We start from the raw sequence: 23,741 nt of genomic DNA on the forward strand, positions 1-23,741 counted from the left end.
TGGCAGTCCCCTGGTGTAGCATACATTAAAGGCTGCTTGTGTTAATTACTAGGAAGGAGTAGGCAAAAGTAGGTATTTGGGATGTCGTTTTTTGTCAGCTGAAGACAACAAATCCAAGTCTAGTGAGTGCTGTAACCTATAATATCCATGTACCGCATAGTCGTATGCTGCAATTTGCATAACATATATAGCCATCTAGGTTAATTCTATTCCATGGGGCGTGTTACTATGTATGCTTAAATTTATCTTGAGATTTTTTCAATATTTTACCAAGTTCCCACTGAGATAGAGGGATCGTTAGGCACCCAGTGAAAAGAACAGAGAGGAGCCCTGCATACCAGTTCCTCGGTGTGCAGTTGACAGTAAGATTGCAATCTAGCTGCAATCTCATTTATGTACAATACGTCAAGGATGAGAGTAGATTACTGCTGTCTGGACTGCCCAAGGCTGGAATTAGTTTCACTGTTCCTTCTATTAAGTTAAAAAATAATGTGATTGTTATTATGCTTTCAGTCCTTGAGGGCAGGCAAGAAAGAGAAGCCAAAAGCAGAACAAGTGGGATGTGGATATAGGGAGAAATAGTATTTTCATAGCCTCGATACTTAAAGTGTAAGACACGTTTCTGCAATACAGATTACATCTAATATAACCCTCAATATTGCATCAAATAGCTACTGCGTGTACCTGAATGTTTACATTTGGCCTTCAGATGTCTTCTACATATTTTCTCTTTTTGTTTTCTCATGAAATTTCTTATGACATTTAGTTATGTTGTGTTCCCTAAGTGTCTGTAGATAATTAAGAAGATCCTTACAATGGTGCAGACCAAAGGACGTGCATAATTTTGATTGCCTGAGTCGCCCCTTCCTTTTGTGGGGAGACTTGGGTGGGAATGATACTCATATCTCTGTGATACAGCACCCGTCCCTAGGGTTCTGTTCTGTGATGTACAATGCCTAGGCAGAGAGCAGGTGGCTGAAGTGTTCTCCGGCAAGACTGAAAATTCCTCTTCACAGCAAATTAGACTGTATTTATAGGAAGAGAATACAGCTGAAACCCATGGAAGAGATTAAGGAGTGAACAGGGCCATTGCACACGACAACCGCTTTCCTATCCTGACTATTTCCTGGCACAAATTCCTTTTTGAATACAGCAGCTCATGTTTATATGCCTTGGGGAAGCCTGTGTCTGGGTCAATCAAGAACAAAATGCTAGAAAATAGTGCAACCTGGAACAACAACAACAACAAAAAGTAAAAAAGTAAAATGTACCCCTAAAGCAGGCTGAACCTTTGTGCTGTAAAGGGCTCTAGTCTGGAAGGCTCTTACTGGGCTGACAGCACTTTTAGGTAATGAAATCTGTCAGTATCTGAAGTCTCTGAGGGTGTTAATGAGAAATTTTGCTGGCCTTATAACAGAAAGAATGATCCAAACCTCCTTTAAATCCAAATAAAGACCTTAACCTACCTAAATGGGCTTGGGATCAAGCCATAAATTCTGTGATGAAACTCACTTCATAGGCAGATTGAGTTGAATATACACTTGGTTTATAGGAAGATGTGATGAGAACCTGTAACGAAGCTTTGATTACTGTTAGGAGAGTCCCTTGATAATGTGCCTCAGACTGGGTCTAGGGCTGAGCAGTAAAGCTGCTGATCATCTTGAAGGAGAAACTCCCTCTATACAGCACCAAGCCCTGACTGAGCAAACAGCTTCTGTAGATGATGGGCACTGCATACAATTCATCCTGATTCTCAGTGCTCACCCTGAAGCTCCTCATAGGTCCAGTGCAACATAAAAAGACTAACTAAGCATGACTCTGACAGATCCATTTATAAAATTACATTAAAAAAGCTTGCATTCAAAAGTCATGCTGAACATCCTTAAAGATCAAAATTTTATTTTTTAACTGATAGCAAACATTAAAGATTACATGTTCCTGAAACATATTGACTTATCTGAGCCATTGGAAATGGCCTTTGGTTTTGGTGCTTTTCCTGCTCTCCAGAGGGTGAACGTGGAAACAACTAGGAGTTTGCTAAAGCAAACGATGAGAGGAGAAGTGGGCTCAAAACTCCAAAAAAGGGCTGGTTGGATCAATACTTTGCTGATGGGAAATAAACAGAAATGAATCACTACTGTATAAAAAGGAAATAAGAGGCCTGGCTGCATTACTGAAGTCCTGAGGTGAATGCTGTGAGTGCTCAGAAGAGTCCCTGAGCTATTCTTTGCCTTCAACTCTGTGCACTGGGTACATCTTACTTAAAATGTACCTAACGTGTTGGTTAACACCAGAGGTAGCTGACTGTTGTGCAGCACTGTTTGAAGAGGCATCAGTGATAATCCCGTTGGTAAATAATGTTTCAGATGGGCTTTTGCTGCTTTTGAGACCTGTACTGTCTTTTGTTCCCTTATGAAGTATGCTTAGACAGATTATAAATTCTTGTTTTTGTACAAGTCTGAGTCCAAGAGGAAGAAAGGCGTGTGTTTTTCCTTCCCTCTTCCCATCTTTCTACCCTTCCTCAGGCTCTCCTGCCCTTTGATTCTGTGTAGCACTAGGAGACGGAGACCCTAGTGAAAGGTTGGCCATAAACTCTAAGATGGCATTTAAATTATATTCCTTTGCTTTGTGTTGAGGCTCAAGGCTGTTTCACTCAGGTGCTTTAAACTCATGATTTATTGGTGAGCATAACCTGGGCTATACCCTACAGTGATCTTGGTCCCCACCAGATAAATTGCAGCCTGATGGTACAGTTTTATGAGGCTGTTTATGTTTTGTTCCCATTAACTGCGGCAAAGCCTTTTGCGTGCAGGGTAGTCCAAGAATTCCAGTGACTGCGTAGATGTCACAGTGTTGATGCCAACTTACTGTGCTGAAGAGAATCTAAATACATCTCTAGGGAAGGATTTTCTTACTCTTTCTCCTCTTCTGACTTTAGAAATACTTGAATTGAATACTTGGGTTTGAATTACCTACCACGAGTGTTTGCAAAAGAACATCTAATCTGTGTTAAAAGAGAGAGAGAGAAAGAGAGAGACTTTGCATTGTTTTAATGAGTCCCTTTTTAAGGATTTCTAAAGGAGCATTAGATAATATGGACATGGGATAGATGTGGGTAGCATGTGTCATTGTTGGATGTAAGCATAGTAAAAGTTCTTAGGTTGTAAGTAATAATTGGAATCTCCTGGCTTATTTGGATTCTGTGACACGTTAACCATTATCCATTTATTAAAAAATACATTTATTTTTAAGGCTGTCAGCCATTTACTGAAATATTTATAAACTATAAAAGGGATGTCTTAATTGGAAGTGTGGCCCCACTGAATATATTCCCATGAACGCCAGCAAGACTGTTTCCAAAAATAATGTTTAGTGAAGAAATGAAAGCTCCATGCTCCATGGTATAAAGCATCCCTAACTAACACTCAGATGACACTGAAATATTTGCTGTAATGTTCTGAGACATGGTGTTCCTAGAACTGGACTGTCTTTCTTTTTAATAACTCTTAATCACAGCGGAACAGAAATATTGTGCCTTGTACCTACTGCAGTTACTGGGAGTTTCTCTCCTAAGTTCAGTGGGAACAGACTGGGTACCTCTGAGCCCTTTAAAGCTTCTGTCACGCAGCAGTTTGCTGAAGGCATTTGCTTTTTGGTTTGTAATTTTTTCAGAAGCTATATAGAATTATCTGAGTAAATTAAATTGTGCAGTCAGCCATTTCTGTTTGCATATGATTATAGTTTTGTTAGGTCTAAAAGCATTTGCCCTATTTATGCAATGTATTTTACTTAAAGAAAAAGAAGAAAAGAAAGGATGCTGATTGATGTGCAGGGTGCCGTGTCTCAGCAGCTTACCAGAATGTGGCACTCTGGAGTATTGCTTAAATATTGGCCACTGCATCTTGTTAAGATGTTTAAAAATCCAGGTTACCAAATGGTGACATTTCTCTGAAGTGCAAGAAAGAGAAAGCAAGGGGGTGCAGCAGCATTTCCAATGAAGCAGGAACATGAGATTTCTCATTCTTTTCCCGTTTTAAATTGTTGTGTTAAGTAATCGACAAGAGAGCCTGGAGATTTTGCAAAAATCTTTGCCAAGCTCTAATTACCATAGCTGCATTCCTCAAACCATTAGCTCAGTTTCCAGAGGGACCCATTGCTGATTTCAGGAATCACATGGAAAAACTGAGCTCCAGACATACAGCGCAAACTGGGAGCTGAGTAATTTTGGAGGCATTTGAATTTATTGCAGAAGATGCCTTCATGTGGCACTTTGCACTGTGCCCAGATGAATCGGCCAGCAGGCTGTAACACCTTACTGGGCTGCTTGCTTCTCTTCCTCAGCCTGCAGCAGCGTGCTTTGGGTTTGCTTCACCCCCCTGATTCAGCTGCACGCAACCCTTCTGATCAGGTGTTCACGTAAACTTTTAGCTAAGGGAAAAGAGGAAAACTCGGTGTCATTCGCAAAGTAGCTGAAGACTGAAAGCTGAACATACCCCTATTTTAGGAATTTCATCCCGGTTATGCTGAAAAGAAATCATATACTGAAACTTGAGCGCCCCAGCTCCTCGGGAGTGCGGCATTTATCACTGTTCTGCCAGCACAGCCTTGAAGTTGCCCTCGTGTTCTTGTGGTCCCAAGGGCTGAGGCTGTGCCAACCCTCGGCCTTGCACAGCGAAGCTGTCAGCAGAGCCAGGGGCCCTGATTTAAATCGCAGCTGGCTACGGCTCTGTCACTGCTGTATCAGCAGCAACGGCTCTATCTGCGTTATGTCTAGAGCCGTACGCGAAGCTCCCCTAGCTGCCATTCTCTCATTTAAAAAAATGAGTTGAATGGCTTAGTCTCATGTTACTCAACTTTGTAGCTAGAGCTAATGGAGCAGGCCTAATTCCAGAGTGGTTCTCGATTCACTGGATGTGGCTGATGCACAAATCAAATAGTTCTGGCACCCTCACACTTCCTGTGAGTGAAAAATGACATTGAACTTAATAGTTGTGTGTGCTTCATTCTCATTCATGCAACAGACTAAAAGACAACTCATATTTGGCAAATGTACAGGAATGGGAGAAAAGATTCAAATCAGAGGAAGAAAAATGTAAATGTTCTTGACAGATTTTTTTTTCCACAATAGAAAGAAAGAGAAAAAAAGCAAGCAATGGAAAGCCACGAACTTAATCCTAGAAATACCTAGTCAGGACAGTATGATATCTTAGTAGGATGTAACGGTCTAAAAAATAGTCTTTCACAAAGCCTTGCAAGAGGGTTTGTTACATCGCTCTGCAGCTCAAGAAGCGTTGCAGAAAAGGATTTTTGTCTGTGTCTGAGGATTAATATTAAACCCAAAGTGTTGCAGATTTGGGTTGTATCTAACAGAGCAATGCTGCTCCCGTGCCTGCACTTCCTTGTCTCGTTTATTGATTGTGTTGCTTAAGACAGCAGCTTTAGCTTCTTAATGTGATAGAAAGCTTGCATTTTTCTTGGGGTTCTTTTTTTTTTTTTTTTTTCCCAGATCAGTTTTTCTCTGGGGCTGTATGGCTGGATGTTTTTTAGAAATGAAACAAATGAAGCAGCATGCTTATGTCTCCCACCTGGAGTTTGGGGAGAGAGACGTCAGGGGAAGAAAGTCCCTGCATTCACTGGGAACTTAATGAGATATTCAGATGATCCAAGACTGCTTATCAGAAAATGACACAGTATTAGGCTGTATGTGAACACAGACTTTTACAGTGGTCTTTGCAGATGTTAGCTGGATTCCCACTGTGCAAAGTGTAACAAGATCGAGGAGATGTATTTTATTCTGAGATATTACAGACTAAATAGGTAGGATAATGGACGTGAAACCAAACACACAGAGTCAGGAAAGAACCAATGAAAAGTCACGTGAGGAAAGAGAAATTGCGAATAAAACCAAGTATCCTGAATCCAAGTGATTATTTGATTACACAGAATAAACATTCCCTTATCTCACCTAGTGGGCCTGAATATCTTGGGGCTTAAGCAAGCATAAAGTTTTTGCAATATTTTCCAGTCTGGTTACAACAGCCTTATCGTAGGAGGACTGTGCACTGTATCCTTCTGAAAGTCTTTGTCATGAGATGTGGCATTGCAATTGGAATGTTTATTGTACTCTGTCATTATTTATACTCCATCTCCTCCATTGACTGCCTGTCTCACCCGCTCTCCAGAGATTAGCAGAGTCAGGGACAGGATAAATGATGATTAGTAGCTAGTCAAGGGATATAAGAACTGAAAGGGTCAATATAAAACAAAGCCTGCCACATATAATTCACAAAGAATGTGAGGCATTGCTTTTCATTCGCAACATTCGCATAGCCAGGATTTTAATGAGAATGGAAAATGCTAACATATAAATCCAATCCTATAAAAAAAAATTAGCAACGGGCGTACTGAGTGGTAAATATTTTTACCATTAAGCCTGGTACTCTGTTTCTGACATGAACTATTAAAACTCCTCCTAAAGCTTTCATTAAATCACGTCTTCAAAATGCCCTTTAAAACCTAGGCCTTTGTTTGTACAGAAATCTTAGCAAAGATGACAGTACAAATACATAATGATGAACCAGTTGAATATCTTACACAATCATGTTTTGTTTTCAAAGGACACAATGCAGACCTGATCAAATTCTGACTGAAACTCATGAAGGGGCTTCTCCAGACATCTGAAGAAGCTGCCGTTTTCCTTCAGGAGTACATTTTTTTCCATATTAGGGTATCTGTGTCATAAACCAGAGTCCCAGTATGTGCTAAACACAGAAAACCAAAAGCTTTGTGCCCGTGCCTTGAAGGCCTTGGTCCTTCAGTGCTCACTTAACTCTTGTTGCATTGCTCTCATTTCTGTTCTGCCTCGCCAAGGGCTGCCAAGCCCTTGTATATGCAGGTGTGTACAAGGGAGATGGGACTGTGCTTCAGCTGGAGCCCTGGGCAAAACCTCACTGGCTTAGCTGGGATCCCAAGGGAGACTCAGGGAGCCTTTCCTGGGACCAGCAGCCCTTGCCCCCTTGCCAAACAATCACAGAATCATTTAGATTGGAAAAGACCCATCAGATCATCAATTCCACCCATCACCTAACACTGCCGAGTCCTGCTTCATGTGCAGCATTTGGCCGTATCAGACCTCTTGCAGTCCCAGACTGCCAAAGCTGTCCATTCCCAGTAGCTAAGTTTGTCCTTGCAAGCGAAGTGCAGGGCACTGAAGTCTTCACAAAGAAAGATAAATGTAGTAGTCCCAATAATTCCATAAACACTCCATTGTTCCTGTTAGTATCGTGCAGAGTACGTGAAATTTTAATGATCACTGCTCTAAGCTGTCAGAGTCCTTGTGCTCTTCAAAATAAGGACACGGACTATGGTCTTTGTGCAGGAAAATTAGGGCATATTTGTGCTTTTTCTTCCTGTGTACTTAGAAAAGGCAATATATATTGATTCTTCACTTGGAAATCTGGTAGTTTTGGGCTAACTACAGTGGCTCATTGTGTGAAAAAAGGTCTTAATAAAGTCTAAAGCCTCTTCCATAATAAATATGAGTAAATATTGATTGATTCAGCTTATAGTTAATACTTTCAGTCTTGTGAGCAACAGATGTTTGCTAATCCAGCCCTCATTTGTGTATTGGCAAAGAAGTATGCAAAACTGAAAGCAAAAAATCCCAGTGGGACTTACTGTTGGGTTTTGTAGCTTTGTGTTGTTTCTGAATTCAGGGCAACTTCTCGCTGGGGCTGGTGCATGTTAGTTGTAGGGACTGAACCTCTGTGTCAAGGGTTTTCAGTTTCAGCTGAGCTTTGTGAAATCTACTTATCAGCAATCCAAGCGTGTCTGGTTTGGGATACGAGTGACTGTGACTGTTCTGCAGACCTTGGAGCAAATGCTGGCAGGCTCTGCCCGCCTTTCCATCCCACTTCCCTCCCATAGGCACTGCCCCGCAGTGGGCAGCGTGCCCAGCACCTATCCAGGTCGTGCTGAGTTCTGCCAGTTTCTTGTTTCTGGTTTAAATTCTCTCTGCCCAAGTCACTTAGGGACTGTGACTCACAGCTGCAGTTTCAATGTTAAATTGGGTGTCTTGAATGGTTCTCATCAGATGCAAATGTTTCTCTTAAAAAAAAAAAAAAAAGCCATAAGGAGGAAAAGCCTAAGCAATGTTTTGGAAACTAAGAATTGTGGAAATATTACCTAATAGGAAAAGTATTCTTAAAACTGATTCTACTCTGTGCATCCCTTTAAAGGATTATGCTTTGTGCCTGCCTTCTGGTCCCTGTCACAGCTCCTGTCATTGCCTAGACATTGCTTCCTGTTACAGAGCTCTGCATTGGGCCTGGATAGTTGTATAGCAAAGGGAAATATTTCTGCCTATGTCAAAATATTATAGGTGAAGGGGGGGGGGGGGGGGGAGGAAATCACTTGTTTACCTCTTTCGCTATGGTTCTGTTGGATTAGGAAATATGTCCATTTTTAATAGCCTTTTTAATATGAATCAAACCATTTGTTTTCCTTCAGCAGTACTTTCACATGAGTTAAGAAAATTAGAGGGAGCTAAAAAGGGGTGTATGGAAGGGACATCTGCTTCTTATTTTATAAAAGCAATGCATAATATAATATATAATATATTTTTAATATAATAATGCAGAGTAGCAGGAAAAGGCATAACAAAAAGAAAGAAACAAACAAAAAATACCAAAAGACACTGTTGTCAGTTTCATTAAGCAATTTTGGAAATTTATCATGGGTTTGTATTAGCATGACCACGAACTCTTCTTTATTATGTTGATTGTAAGCTGGCTGGGGGAAAACTGAAATGATAGTTTATTCATCTGTCCAAAAAAGGCCAGTAAGATTCTTGCACCTTATGTCACTGGAATTTTGCAGGGCTGGTGGATGGGTTGCACAGACATCTTTGTAAGTATTTGCATTTATTCACATTAAAAATACTTTTTTTTTTTTTCCAAGGGGCATAAGTATGCAGAAGCAGCAAAAGCAACATAATCTTGGATCAGATGAATGGCCATGGCAAAAAGTTGCACTAACAACCAATCTTGGTTTGTACTACTTGAAGTAGTATTTTACAAAATGACTTATTGGAAGAACCAGGCCAAATGCCCAGGTCTGGGGTAGTTTTGTATTGTTAGCTTTTTTATTGTTATTCTTTTATCTGTCCTGATATATTATTTTCATCTTGGCCCATCTAACACAGACATTAAAACAGTTCAGAGCATAAATGATATAGATCGGATATTGGTTAGGGGATAACAGCCCTGTAGGATTCTGTGTTCACGACCTCTCAGCAAGCTCCAATTCATGTAGGTCTAAAAATAAAAAGAGGGATATATTTCTTTTTATTTATTTACTTGCCAGTGTGATAAACTATTTTACTCAGTCCCTGACAATCAAGAAGGTTTTATTTTTCTCTGAAGTGTGAAGTTCTGGCTGCTCTGAGTGTGTGCTGGAGGGGAGAGAAGGGAAGAGCAGAAATGTGCTCTGCAGGGCTGTGCCCACACATCCTGCTGCTGCTGCTGCTGCTGCCAGAGTACCCTAGAAACACTGCATGAAAACAGAATAAGGTCTTTTGAGCAATGAGTATCTGCTTCAACATGGGCACCTTGAGTGAAATAACTTGCATTTTAAATTACCTGATTCAAATTAGACCTGTTTGAAGCCAGATTGCATCCATTAATTCTGGAGAGGTAATACCCAGTTGGAGGCTTTGCCCTCAGCCAGGTGGAGGCTATGTGCAGTGTCCCGAGGAGTTTGGTGGCAGTGGCTCTGCATAAACAATTCGATCAATAACGCAAGGGAAAGAAACTGGTCCTCCCTTGCTCTCATTTAAATCGACGTGCTAAAACTTAAAGAAGTGAGAAAAACATGTCCCAAGTGTTTAGTATCAATGATTTAGCTTTGCAGCCCTTTGTCCATCTCTAGATATCTAAACAACATGCTGGTTTAGAGGGCTGTGTATGGATAAATTTTGTACTCACACATGGATATAACTGTTTAACTGGAAGGACATATCAAAACCAGCTGACTGCTAAATTACTAATTAATCAAATGATACTATTTCTAAAACAAAAACATTCATATTTTCACTTTGTAATTCTTTGGAACAGAACAATGCTGTAAGGGGCATGAGAAATCATTTTTTCACTTAAGCATAAAAGCTGCCTTAGATCATCAGTTCAATCCTCTGTTTACTGGTACTCATGTAAAGAAAGGCTGCCCTGCTAGGCCCCATTTCTCACTGACTGGCATTTTAAAATTTTAAACATCAAATATTTACTGATGTAACTTGGTTGCTGCCCAAATTGAATTTCAAAGGTCCTTATCCTGCAGTTTCTATTTGTGCAACTCTATGCATCTCTAATGAAAATGAGCCTTCTCCTTTCCATGGCTATTTTTCAGCCTTTCTGTGCTTTCCATTTATTACCATGATTTACAACAATATTGTGAGTATTATTAATCCAGATTGCAGTCAATGGGAGTTTGGCATGCTTTTACACTGCAGTACTGTGTCTTAAATAGTTTTGGCTTCCGAGCTGAAAGAATTTGCCATGCAACTGCTTGTCTCTGCCCAGTGTTAACAAATACATACAAAGCAATCATCGTACCCGTATGCACCCAGGCCAAAGAGAAAGGAAAAGGACAGAAAGATATTGTTGCATATTTGAGATCTTTGAAATTGAGGAATGTATGCAAGCATTGTCCATAGAGGATCCGTGGCTTGGTGAAGCTGAGCAAGGTACTTTTTGTTCAGAAGCTCCTGAGTCCGGACCTCACTACTGACCCACTGATGCCATACTGTGTTAACTACCTGAGGGATCTACATAAATAAATCCTCTATGTTAGGGTGGAAATTTTTAGCTGTAAAATTATAGAAAGGCCATTTGGGAACTATGTATGTGTGTTTAGAGAGACTGTAATCCTAATTCAAAGGTTGCAGTCAGTTTCCATTGCCAAAATTGCTCAACAGTTCAGCAGCTTTCCTTGAGCCTTCTTGGGAAAACCTGACTTTTATGCTATTTAGCACCCAAAAACAAAGAGGAGAGCTATTACCTTTTTAACACTGTCAAGGCATTGCAACTAGCGTACATTTAGCAATCATTGCCCCAGCTTTTGTATGTGCTATAATGATTATCTGTGCTATAAAGAGCTAACCTGAAGTAGATCAAAGAGACAAGCTGAAGGGAGATGAGCACCAAGGAGTAGTTTCAGTTCTTGTAGACCAAAAGCAACTGTTTTGCAGATGCACAGTGCCTGACAGCCGCACTGAGATCTGCAAGTGCTCAGGTGTTGTCTTGGCAGCTGCTCCATGAAGCCCCTTGCTCAGTGCCATAAGAAAGACAGGATGCTGTTAAGTGAATGGCATTTTTATTTAAAGGGATGCAGAGTTGCTACTCTAAGAAAAATAGCAAGATCTTTTGATGCTGTACACATTCAGAAGTAATCTTTTTTTTTTTTTTTTTATTTTTTTGCTGTGCACAGTAATTGAGAAAAGAAGTACCAGGACAATTTCCTCATCCATTCCCTCCTCATTTTCTTTCCCTCTTTATAAAAATATGATCTAATAGAACAGCCAAGATATTTTTCAGTCTGTTGCTCATAGGGTTTTTTTTGTTTTGCTTTTTTTTGTTCTCACATTGCTTGCCTGATAAAGCAGCTGTTGAACAGAGAACTCTGAAAGCTAGGGAAAGCTATTGGAGTAGTATTTGATTAACAATATTCTTGCGGGAAATTGATATGTTGACTCTTTTTAACCTCAGGTGAAGGAAGATTAAAAAGCAATCCATATTCAATTATATATGCCAACATGCTCGGATTTTATATGCCTTTATAGGACCTGATATTTCACTGTTTATTTCCTTTATATTATATTACTTATATTAAATTCCTCCACTCTTTGTATTACCATGCTTTAAAAAAACAAACAAGCAAACAAACAAACAAACAAACAAAAAGAAACAAAAAAAACCACCACACCTGTATGTCTGTTCCATTAAGAAATATGCTCTGAGGGCTTTCATGTTGACCCTGGGAGCCTACATATTTTGCTGCATTGCTTCAGTGTGTGCTGGCATAGCTCTGTTGACCACAATGGAACTGTTGATTTACATCAGGTAAAGGTCTGGCTTTTATGCACAACACTGTATAATTCCTTGTAGATAAGATAAATTCATTTTTGTATAATTTGTAATAGTTTTTTCATGACATATGCTAGTTACATCTTAGGGTGAATCAGTCAAACAGACTTTAAATTACAATGGTTGGGTGATCTAAGTCCCAGTCCTTTGCAATGCAGTTTTCTCACAGCTTGGAACAATACAGCCAATATCGAAATAGGTAGGTAGTCTTTCTTTCTCTTTTCTTCTGTATTTTTATTATTATTATTATTTTTTCTCTGGGAGCTGAGTAGTTGAATGTATCTTAAAGTTTTAATTTTCTAAGTAAGAGAAGTGGATTGTGTTAGAAGGAAAGTCAGTGGTCATGTGGTCCTGCATAGGTCACGTGAGCAGTTAGGATGTCACAGTGTGGACAAGAAATCCTTAAATTAATAAGACTAGTCTCTAACTTATTCCATAAGCTAGAATTAAGGTTTTGATTCACAGACCTGTAAGAATATTTCAGTGTGCTGTGAACTGCACAAAAGACACAAGCGTGCTGAAAAGTGACTGGTTTGCAGTAGAGCCCTTTCTCAACACTTTCAAAATGATCCACAGTGTTTGGATGTTGAGAGGACAAGGCTTCAAAATCTCTGAATTAAACAAAATTCTGTATTTTGTAAGCAGAGTCAAATGAACACCAAATTTAACTTAATATGGTAAATTATCAAGTGCTTTGGATAAGAGAAAGACCAACATTAACCTTTGGGCTTGGAGCTACTGAGTTTAGACCAATGGCAGATCTGGCCCAAAGAAATCTCCTTCCTCACATTTGAGAAAAATATATATTGAATTAGAAAGTGCGCACCCTCCTCCCTTGGTGGCCACTAAGTATTTGTTTGCTTTTTAAATTCAGGGGAGGAGAGGCGAAACAAGCTAATCTCACAAAGGTTCACCCCACCCTCTGCTTGGCTTCTATTCCTTGGCAGAGCTCCCCAGCAGCAGCTGGCTGGCTGTTTTTCTTCTGCAATTCTGTTCATGACATTTCCTGCAACTAGGTTTTTCTGAAGGCTTCCAGCAGTCCTTTCAGCCCCTCATCCCCTTTTTTGGCCTCTCCCCCCACTAACCATGGCCTTGTGCCTAGTTCCCAGCAGCTTAAATAACGTATCCCCATCACACATCCACGCGTACACTCTACATACCCTCAACACATACAAGGAGTTTCTGTGGCTTGCATGTAAGTCTTACTAATTTACCAAAAAGCAGTGGTTAGAATAAGGGATGCTGAACCACTCTCTTTCTGCTGGGGGTCTAAATAGAGACATGGAGCTTGCACCGTGTTTTTCAGTGACATGGGTTGTGTTCCTGGCTACTGCTTCCAGTGCCCTGCCCTTTGCTTCATTTAATGTAATTCTTTTTGAAGCTGCAACACGTACCCCTCTCCATGCAGAAGAATGGATAGAAAGAACTGAAATTAGGGAGAAGACCTGACAAACAGACCCTGCATTACTAAACATACTGGCACTTTCTCTCTCCATACTGCTAAAAGCTGCATAAACTGTCCTTTCATAGGCTTTTATAAACATTCAAGTGACTTATTCTTTTAGTGTAAAAGCCTACTTGTATATTAAGTTCTTTGTTATCAATGACATTAAATCAATATCCTCAGTGCTACAGGATCCAAGTCACAGCTATGCTGTCACACATAGTTTAACTTAAGAAATGCAGTATTGAGACACAGTCTGTTCGTTTTTCATAGAGTAATTTAAAGTAGAGCTGTTGAAGATCAGTGAGGGTGTATTCCTCACTGTGGCCAGTTCCTTATATGTTGGGTGGGTTTCTCTTCTGTTGACAGTTTTATTACAGAGTTTCAATGAATTCCGAGAAGATGAGTGTTACGCAGTTATCACGAATAGCACTGAAAAAGCCTTGTGACGTCTGCATTGTGCGTGTTAAAACACTGAACATAGTCTTTGAGAAAATTAAATAGTTGAAGTGGTATGGATTCTTTTTGTATACACATTATATGTATTTTTTCCATGTGGGTTTACATGCGATTCTGGACAGCTCATAGTCCAGAGACTGTATAGCTTCACTTGGTGTACTTCTTTGTCTAATGAGTGACATCTGTGTTTAGAGTCAAAGATGGAGAAAAACAGTAATTCGTCCCTTGCCAGAGATACTTAATTGAGAGTAAAACATACATCTGGGATTTATTTGTGTGAAAAGATACACAACTGAAGTATTATGTCTTATTCCAACCTGACCCTGCAGTGCCCTTTCCATTTAGTACATTAAGAATCAAGATTTATCTACAGATATTTCACAAGTCAGAAGTGACAGTTATTGTATAATCTTAGCTGCTATTACAGCAGATCTCACTCTTTTTTTTTTTTTTTTTTCCAGCCACTGCTTCACTCTGTCATAAAAGTGAAGTAACTTGTAATACAAACTGACCATGTATTCTTTCAATTGCTTACTTCAGGAAATCTATGTCATGATGGACATAATATTATATAGCATAATGGCCAAACATTATGTTACGTGCCCTTGCTGCTGGTAAAACAAAGTGAACTGTGCCAATAAAACTTTAGGTTAACTGAAGTTGCAGAAGGCATTTTTCCAGACATAGGTTATGTCATTAGTCTTCTGCAGTTTCTGAACTTGTGGTCTTCAGAAGTAATCTGAACAGCAAAAGGTGGGATTAAAGGAAGGAAGCAGTTTCTGCAAGGCACTTCATGTTTCATATGTGGTTTGGATGGTGTGCAAGACCCCTGCTGTCATTAAAGGTGAGGATCATGACAGGGCACTTTCTGAAAGGAATGGGAAGTTCACAATTGATGGAACTAGCAGGGAACATACCAGTGAGCTCTTGGGGCTTTGTGCAGGACCTATAGAGAACAACCAGAAATGAAGGGCTTTCAAAGATGAGGAAGGACTCCCGTGTTAATTAACATCATATGGTTGGGCTTACTGCATCTCTGTAACCACATCTGGAAAGTGGCATGAGTGGACAAGGAGTTATATCAGTGAGACATCTCCATGTGATGGGGGGCTCGTCCCATTGTCACTTCCCAGGTGCCACCCTCTCATGAGAGTGGAAGGGCAGCAGCTCTGTGCCCTGTCCCCCATCAGCATGAGAACCGCATGTAGCTGGGGGTTATAATGAATGTTGGCAGGGATACCGATTTCTTGTTCACGGCATTTTGCCATCAGACCACACTGCTGGAATTACAAATAGGTACAAAGTAGTAACTGCCTAAAATGCAGAGGGGCCAGCTTGTTTAACGAGCACTGGGGAGAGAGACAGCAGGCAGCCAGCTCTTTTCCTCCACCTGCTTGGACTCAGTTTCAGTCTCAGACACTTTAAGTTTCACAGTTTGCTTTGCTCCCCTCCTGGAAGAAGGCTACGGGAAGTGACTAGAGCCGAGGGGGAAAATAGAGACCCTCAGCAGATAAGTGGCAGTCTGTCTTCTCAAAGCTCCACTTCTGGGAGTACCTGGCCTGCAATCTCAGCTGTTTCTATGATGAAGTCTTAGGAAAACCAGGCTCAGTCAGGGAACCAGAAGTTTTATCCAGAAGTTGCTCAAGCAGATAAGAAAATTCCATTTACGTTATCCAGAGGTGTGAGTTAAGAAGATATAGATGGCCTTATCTACAGCACAGCTACTGGGAGTATGTGGAAATCCAGCATGAATGTCCTGGGTTAGAAATGTTTTATTATCGTTGGTAAGGAGGGAACTGTACTACCTTGTGCCTGACACTCGGACTTGTGGGAGAGGCGGAAGAGAATTGCAGAGACCTCTTGTACTTGCTTGAATTTCAGCATGCTGTTTTTTTCTTTTGTTTTTTTGCTTGTCTGTTTTTGGTGGTTGTTCTTTGTTTTTTGTTTGTTTGTTTGTTTTTTACCTTTTTCTTCTTTAAAACAAAGAGGAAAGTGCTTTGTTATTTTCTGGTTTGACAGCAGTATTGACTTTGTGTTGCAATAATCTGAGGGCTGTTAATTCACAATTTGTATTGAAGACTCTTGTAATTAAAAAAAAAAAAAAAAACAGCCTTAAAGTAGGATCTACCACAGAGTAGATCTGGGGGACTTTTATATTAAAAAGGGTAGAACAGATACTGGAAACCTCTGTTTTGCATATATTGTCTATAATGAACTAATAATTCACTCCAATATTGTTTTAATCATTTTGTCACGAAACTGATGCAATAGAGTGGAGAATGAGGTTTCAATCCTTTCTGAATGGAGGAGATTTAATGTGGCCAAATCTGTTTGTGAAAGATAAAAATTATGTCATCATACCGCCAAAATCCGTTAAAATAAAATCTTGGATTATAGCATTGCTCTTTCAGTTTGATTGTATATTTAAAAATAATCACTATGGTGGAAAGAAAATGTATGTGAGTTGGTCATTGTAATGCACATATTTCAGTGTTGTTAATCCTAAAATATGAGATTTTTATTACTTAATGTGAACAAAACCCAAAGAAGTGAAATATATGCTGAAAAAATTAACACATATATTTGTGCTTATGTGCAATAAGGATGTCTGTTTAGTTATTACTTAAATGGGATGCCAATTTCTCACTCCAAGTGACATGAATTTAATTCAAACATGTAAACATCAGACAATAGCAGCCCTTGAATGTTTGGGGTTTGTGTTAAAGGCATGAGAACTGAAAAAAAGAATTGCTTTCAGTAAGGTGGTTAATCTAGAATGTCTAGGGAAGTTATTAGAATAATAGGAATTTGAACTGGTTGAACAGTGGATTGTGGTTCTTTTTAAACATTCCTTCAGGGCTTTTATTTTCTTTCTTGCAGACTCCCAAACAATACAGCCTAGCACTAAATAAGAGTAACAGAGTTCATCTTTACTGTGCGTTTCTGGACTATAGGTATGTTACATAATTTCAATTTTTCAACTTGATTTAATCAAATTGCACAGTTTGTGATGCTACATACTACCCATGTTCTTCTTGTTCTCTTTTATTTGTGGAAGTAAAGTAATGAAGCTATGGTTTACAACAAATGCAATCTCACAGTGGCTTTTTACCATAAATAGGAGCATTTCTTTTCACTGACCCTGTGTTAAGTAGGTGATTGAGAGATTGAAAAGTGTTGGAATCAAAACTAAAATGCAGACTGATACTGATCATGCTTATGATGGTTTATGAATATATCCATTTGGGCAGATGCTTGGATGTTTTAAGATGGCAAGCCTCCAACAGAACCATTGTTTTCTGTGGATCTGTGCCTGTTTCACAATACCATGTGAGATCTGTATTTAAGAGCTGTGAGTTTTGGCCAATTCATGCAATGAAGAAATATTATGCCTCTGAATGCAAATTAGAATAAAAGGTAAATAAATGTCACCTTAAATTTCACTCAGGAAATAGGAACTATGGAAAAATAGCAGGTTTTTTTTTTTTAGTTCTGAATATATTTAACCTCTTTGATTTCCAAGCATGCTGCTCTTGCTGAGTTAAATGAGAAAGAATACAAATAGTGAATTTTGAATTTCATGGGGATTAACTGCTTTTGAGCTGTAATAATATAAATTTAATTGATGTAGCAATGGCCTGCAATGCTGTGATCCCTCCTATCCAGCATGCACATGGGAAAGTCACTGTAATTGTTTTATTGAAGTTTTGTTTCAGGGATGTTGAACTGTCCCAGCTGTTAGCAGTTACTCATCGTTATGGTTACTCACAAATTACAATAAATTAGAAACAGATTTTACTGAAGCAAATTAATATGGTTGGGACATTGTTCCTGTATGCTTTTCCACTGAGGCTTGTGCCTTTGAGGCTTTGCCTTGGGATAGAAACTGAAATGTGAAATCTGTTCTACCACATGAGTTTTATTTGTGTCAGGATAGTCTTATTCCCTAGTGCATGGTAGTTAAAGAATAGGCAATTGGTTTCTGACCTACAGAAGACTCCCTTTGAGAACTCAAGGAAGTTTCAAAGGACAGAAGAAAGGTGAGGTAATACCTGTCTGTAAAATAAGCACCAATAAAAACATCACTCAGTCTAGCCTGAGGACTCAAAATGATATAAAAAAATAATACATAGTTAAGAAACAGACAGAGTTATGGTGCATGGAACTCCGCTTAGATGTGAACGTGTGGCTCCTATGTCCCCACTCTGTGGCAGGGCTGTGTCAGCACAGGTGTTTCCAGGTTTTCCCAGCTCCAAGAAGCAAACCCATGAGGATCACATCCCTGCGCAGCGCTGGGACCAAGCCACACGACCAGGCCAGCCGTATCCTCAGTGGAGCAGGGGCTGCTCTCACTCTCCCTGAGAATGAAGTGACAAAAAGCAATCGCTAGGAATCATGGTCAATCAGTCTAAATTACTTTCTTTGACAGGATGAGTGGGACAGTGAATAAGAGGAAGGCAGCAGTTATGATATGCTTTGACTTTTGCAGGATTATTGAAATGTCCAATATGGTAGTTCTCAAAATATAGGAATTTGGGTCTAGGTGAAATGCTATAAACAGTTTGCACAATATTATGAAAAAAAGTATATAGTTATTCACTAGTTATAGAACTGGGAGGAAATCTCTAGTGACATTCACAGAGGGGTCTGATTTGGGCCCTCTTCTGGTCAATATTTTTGTTAACCATTTTCATGATGGAGATGAGAAGACACTGAGAGTGTTTGTGAATGCACCAGCCTGAGATGGCTTTCAATCTTTTATATCTCCTGTACAGTATGATGCATGTCGAATTAACCTCAATAAGATGCATTTTGATAGAGATTATGTTCCATTTTTGTGTGCTTTGCAGCAATGGAACTGGTGTCTGGTCTAATGAAGGTTGTGTGCGTGAGAGCGGGGACCTCAACTACTCAGTGTGTCTTTGTAACCACCTCACTAACTTCGCCATTCTGATGCAAGTGGTGCCTCTGAAGGTGAGATTAAGCAAAGGAATAACTGTTAAAAAATGCATCAATTGCATCCTCACACCACACCAGTAAGTGATTGTAACTGGGCTCATTTTTCCCTAACTCAGATTTATTCCACAACTTGCTGTCTGGGATGTTGTATTGCTATTTCTTCTTTCTTTTCATTTCTGAAATGGAGCATGGAGTGAAACGCCTCTGGGAATCCCACCTCAGGTGGGAATCCTGAAGCACTGTACTTTATACTCGCCCTTTTATCCTGATTTTGTCAAGTACAGACCAGACTGGTTTTTATGATTAATTTTCAAGACTGAGGCAGCTGAGATGTGTCTGCTTAAGGCTTTTGGTAACTAGACTTGTGGAATATGAACAGCCGAGACTGAACTCCATGTGAAGTGAGCTCTGCTGCCAGCTGGTCCCTGTCATTTGCTGTGCCAGCTTGCAAGGGCTTCCCTGCTACTATTCCTTCACCTAGCTGCCAAGCAGAGGCTTGTGTAGAAGAAACAGGAGAAAGAAATGGCAGTTTTAGAGTTGAAACCCCTTATCTGTAGTTTCTTTGTGCTCAGTTTCTTCATCCAAAGAGCTGACAAGCAAACGTCTTCTCAGCCAGAACATGACCAGGACCTTCTACTTGCTGCTCATGTTCGTCTCTGGTTTCAGCTGAAGTTTGATGGCAAACATGTCACTCTCCTCACCAAATACGTTCTTGTCTTCACGATACCTTGTGGTGCTACAGAAGGAGCAGAGTGTCTGCTCCTTGTAGGTGAAGTGCTAGCCTATGCCTGCTGAAGGACACCCTCTCCAAGCTCAGCACCAGGCAAGGCCAACCCGGTGCTGCACCTTAGCAGGCAAACAGGCAGCACTGTCATGAGTATGAGAAATATGGTTTTACTGCTTCATTTGGGTGTGCTACTGTCAGGGAGGATCCAATGGAGGTAGTGATAAAGCCCTTCTCTGGAAAACCCTCAGCTGATAAATAATGAATATATAAGATAAATAATTTACAGAGAGTACATTCAAAGTAATGCATTACCAATTGTCTGTCAAATTTATACTCTCAGGCACATTGTCAGCTTTCTACAGACACCATCCTAACAGTATAAATTAACAGACTGAAGAAGAGCTTCAGTAGGACTGTAGGATTCTTATTGTCACATTTATCACTGTGTGCTACTAACAAGCATGGTGTCCTCTGTGGTACAGCTAGAGGGTTTTTGTCAGCTCTGTTGGCCTGGGTGCACTGCATATGAGGCCATGTCTCAGGCTCCTGTTAATTGGTTTGAGTGATGGGTTTGCCTTTATTTTAGACAGTAGCTTAGCTTAGCCCTGAGATAGGTACTTGTGCAGGATGGGCTGTATGTGCTCATGATGGCAGCACAGAGGTTCCTGCAGATAGAAACACAAGTCAGCGTGCAGCATAAGGCAACCATAGTCAGGGTTATCCCACTGAGCTGCAGCAAAGTCTTTTCAAGGAATGAATGATCCAAAACTGCCATTAGGAGTTACTGATTCAGTAACGCTGTTAGCACAACTGCTCACACGGCAATCCCAGTTACATGGTGTAATGCCATCGAAGGCAGGGTCACGGTGTAGAACAGCATGGTCTGCTATCCAAATAATTTAATTAATTCCTGAGCCCTTTGTAATGGTAGAGCCATTTAAAGATGGAAGGTAGCTTGTTCAGGTCACCCAGTTTTCATCTACCCATTATTGTCTTTCCTATTTGTAAATCACCTAATGACCCCAGCTGGTTTCCAAGTATCATTTTCCTAGGAACTCTTTGTACTCATAATAAAATGCAGCTTTGCCTACAGAGCTTCACACTTGTAAGATAAAAATAGGATGGCAGAAATACACTGTTATTAAAACTGTTTTAAAGAGCCATATACAGAGATTAAATGATTTAACCAGGATTAAACTGGACATTCAGCAACTAATTGCTGGTGAAAGATTATTCAGTTTTCTACTGGAGAATAGTTCTGAAATATCTAACTTTCAAACAAACTGATTTGAGATTATTATGATTAATGAGATGCTAGAATAAGTTTTAATATCATGCAGTATCAGTAATTAGAGATCAAAGACATTTTATATCAAAGTATTTGAAGTCAAACTTTCTTGAAGAGATCTGCGTAACTGGGAAACATGAAGGCACTGTCCAGTTTCTCACAGTCATTTGATGGTTCTGCTTTTAGAATTTTCTCCCATCTTAACTGTCTGTTCTAATTTGCATCTGCCACAGTTTTTTTTGGAATGTTTTTCAATTGCTTTTTTATTTCTTTATGATAATTTAGAAAACAAAATGCAAGTGGGAACCAGGATGCATAAAATCCTTCTCTATGTGATGCAGTACTGGAAAAGTCGATCCTGAATATTTTTTTTCTTTCAAATTAGATTTAATTCATGTATTTTTCTGTTATAATTTTAACCCCTTACACCTAAAATCATATTTCTGAAAAAGAAGGTAATTTATACGTTATTGGCAGGAAAAGTGAAATGCTGCAAGGTGGGAGGAATTGCCTTGCAGTTGTATTTCCAGTAGAGAGTCCCTATGTTCCTTCTGCAAATCCATGAGAATTTGGAAAGCTTGTTGCAGATGTCACCGGAAGATTGTGCAGGCTAAGAAGACAATATGTATTCATTTATGACTTTTTAAAGTTCAGCCAAACATTTTTTTACCTGTTCCTCAATTGGCAGAATTTAAAAATGTGTTGTGGGATGGAGAAATCCTTGTTCACCGGTCCACACAGCAATGAGCCTGAACTGCACCTTGGCACGGCCACCTTGCCCTGTCCTCCCTGCTGGAGGGAGGTGACACTGAGAGTGGGCACAGGGGGAGTCTTGGATAATGTTGCCACGAAAAAGAAGAAGGATTCCAGCCCTTCAATTTTCCTAAATTCCTGTTCCTCTTGTTTGGTTTTTATGTAGTGCCTCTCTCAGAGTTCATCAGAAAATCTCATCCCAAATCTTTGACTAAAATAGACACTTTAAATTGGCAGTTTAGGATTATTTGAAGGTATTATTTTTATACAGTGGGGAAAAACAAACAAACAAACAAAAAAACCACAACCAATAGCAATAGTATTTTCATTGTGACATTGGTATGAAGTTAAGATCTGGGGAAAACAGGTCCTTGGCTTTTGAGCTATACAAGCAGATTGTGCTCAGTTATAAATTCCTAAAACATTTGCTTAGTATTTGCTTCACATGTCTAAGCAATAGAGCCTACTGAATCAACTACACAATTGGAAACTTCTCCCCAGCGTCCTTGGAAGCCTGTTAAGTAAATGTTAAAACACTGTGGATTTTAAACACATATATACATGTTTATTCACCACGTTCTGAAATTCATGAGCCAAGGTTCAAAGGGCCCAAATAAATCACCAGTTTGAATACAAGATTGTCAATGCTCTAAGAAATTGTTACGATGATGTTATACTAGATCTTGAACTTCTGAATATTTTATTTTTCTTTTTATAAGCAGTGTTTCACTAGAAAAAGAGCGGGTGGGAGTAAGCTTCTGTCCACATCAAAACAGTTCTGTTTTTATAGCTATTATATACTTATGGTCATATAAATACAACTGGATGAAATTTTTCCATGTGAACTATATATATATATGCTAGATTCAATTTCTTACAAAAAGGGGTCTTCTTTTAATGGAAAATGTAAATGAATTATCAGAAGTGGAGTGCCTGAAAACTGTAGAGGTTTTAAAGAAAGGCTGTACTCTGGTTCAAAGAGGTGACTTCATTCTTAATCAGAATTCTCTTTTGGGTGCCTTCTACTTCCATTCCCTTATTTTGCCTTTCTCTTTGTCATACTGATAAATGCAGCTGTTACAATAGCACAAACAGGCAGACATCCTATCCAAGGGCATCACGACAGCCTTTAACATAATGCACTGGTCAGCAGAGACCAACATTGATGAGGAAATTCATGAACACTTGAGACCAGTTCAGTGTGATATGCGTTCTGATGCTCTCAGCCCTTCCTCATGAGACTGATTTTATTTTTGCTTAAGAAAAAGGCATAAACTTTCCATTGAGACATTGCAGGTATTTCAAGTGAGTTTGCTGTTCGGAACTGGGCAGCATGAAATACTCTCTGAGTTCAGATGAAACCAAGGTATCTCTAAGCAAGGAAGACTGAAAATAAGTGAGCTTCCTCAGAAGTAACTTGCCACATAAATACTTGTGAGCATTTCTTCAGAGAGCTGAGCTTGTATGATAATTGTTTGCTAAGAATGGCGACTTTTTCTTCTGAGTTACGTTAAATTTGAACAAGAATCTAAGAATCTCCTTGGTTAACTCTTTGTCCCTTCCCATGGTCAAGTCTGGCTTTTTCCACTTGTAGCGTAGCATGATCCAGACCCTGTCAGTTTGATGCACTTGGAACCTGCCCTAGTGCCTCCCTTCCTGCTAACACTATTCCAGCTTATTTCCACACCTTCACCAATATCCAGCAGCTCTCTCTGTATATTTGCATAGTTTGTACATTTCTTGTGAGCACGACTTTATATATTCTCAAGATTCTCTATCATTGCTATTTTATTATACTGTACAGATCTATGTTCATACTCTGTATCTGGCTTGAGGAGGAATCACAATATGTTATATGGATTTTATTTTGTTTCAGAGAGGCATTTTTATGAACAAATTTGTAGGATATCAAGCATCTGGCAGTGCTTTCTCTTGAAAACCTGAAATATTGTGAGACAAGGAATGCTGACA

The 23,741-nt window shown here is 39.6% G+C and overlaps 1 protein-coding gene across 2 annotated transcripts in view; it reads left to right on the top strand.

Moving 5' to 3' along the window:
* Positions 1-23,741, top strand: part of ADGRD1 (adhesion G protein-coupled receptor D1) — a 157,650-nt gene that overhangs the window by 69,340 nt on the left and 64,569 nt on the right. For both annotated transcript variants that reach the window (XM_083803701.1, XM_083803702.1), the window contains 2 exons: positions 16,924-16,997; positions 18,894-19,017. In XM_083803701.1, the coding sequence (XP_083659827.1) occupies positions 16,924-16,997; positions 18,894-19,017 (198 nt within the window). The remainder of the gene's footprint in view (positions 1-16,923; positions 16,998-18,893; positions 19,018-23,741) is intronic.

This window comes from Anser anser (assembly GCF_964211835.1).
Source record: "Anser anser genome assembly, chromosome: 18".
Lineage (NCBI taxonomy): Eukaryota > Metazoa > Chordata > Aves > Anseriformes > Anatidae > Anser > Anser anser.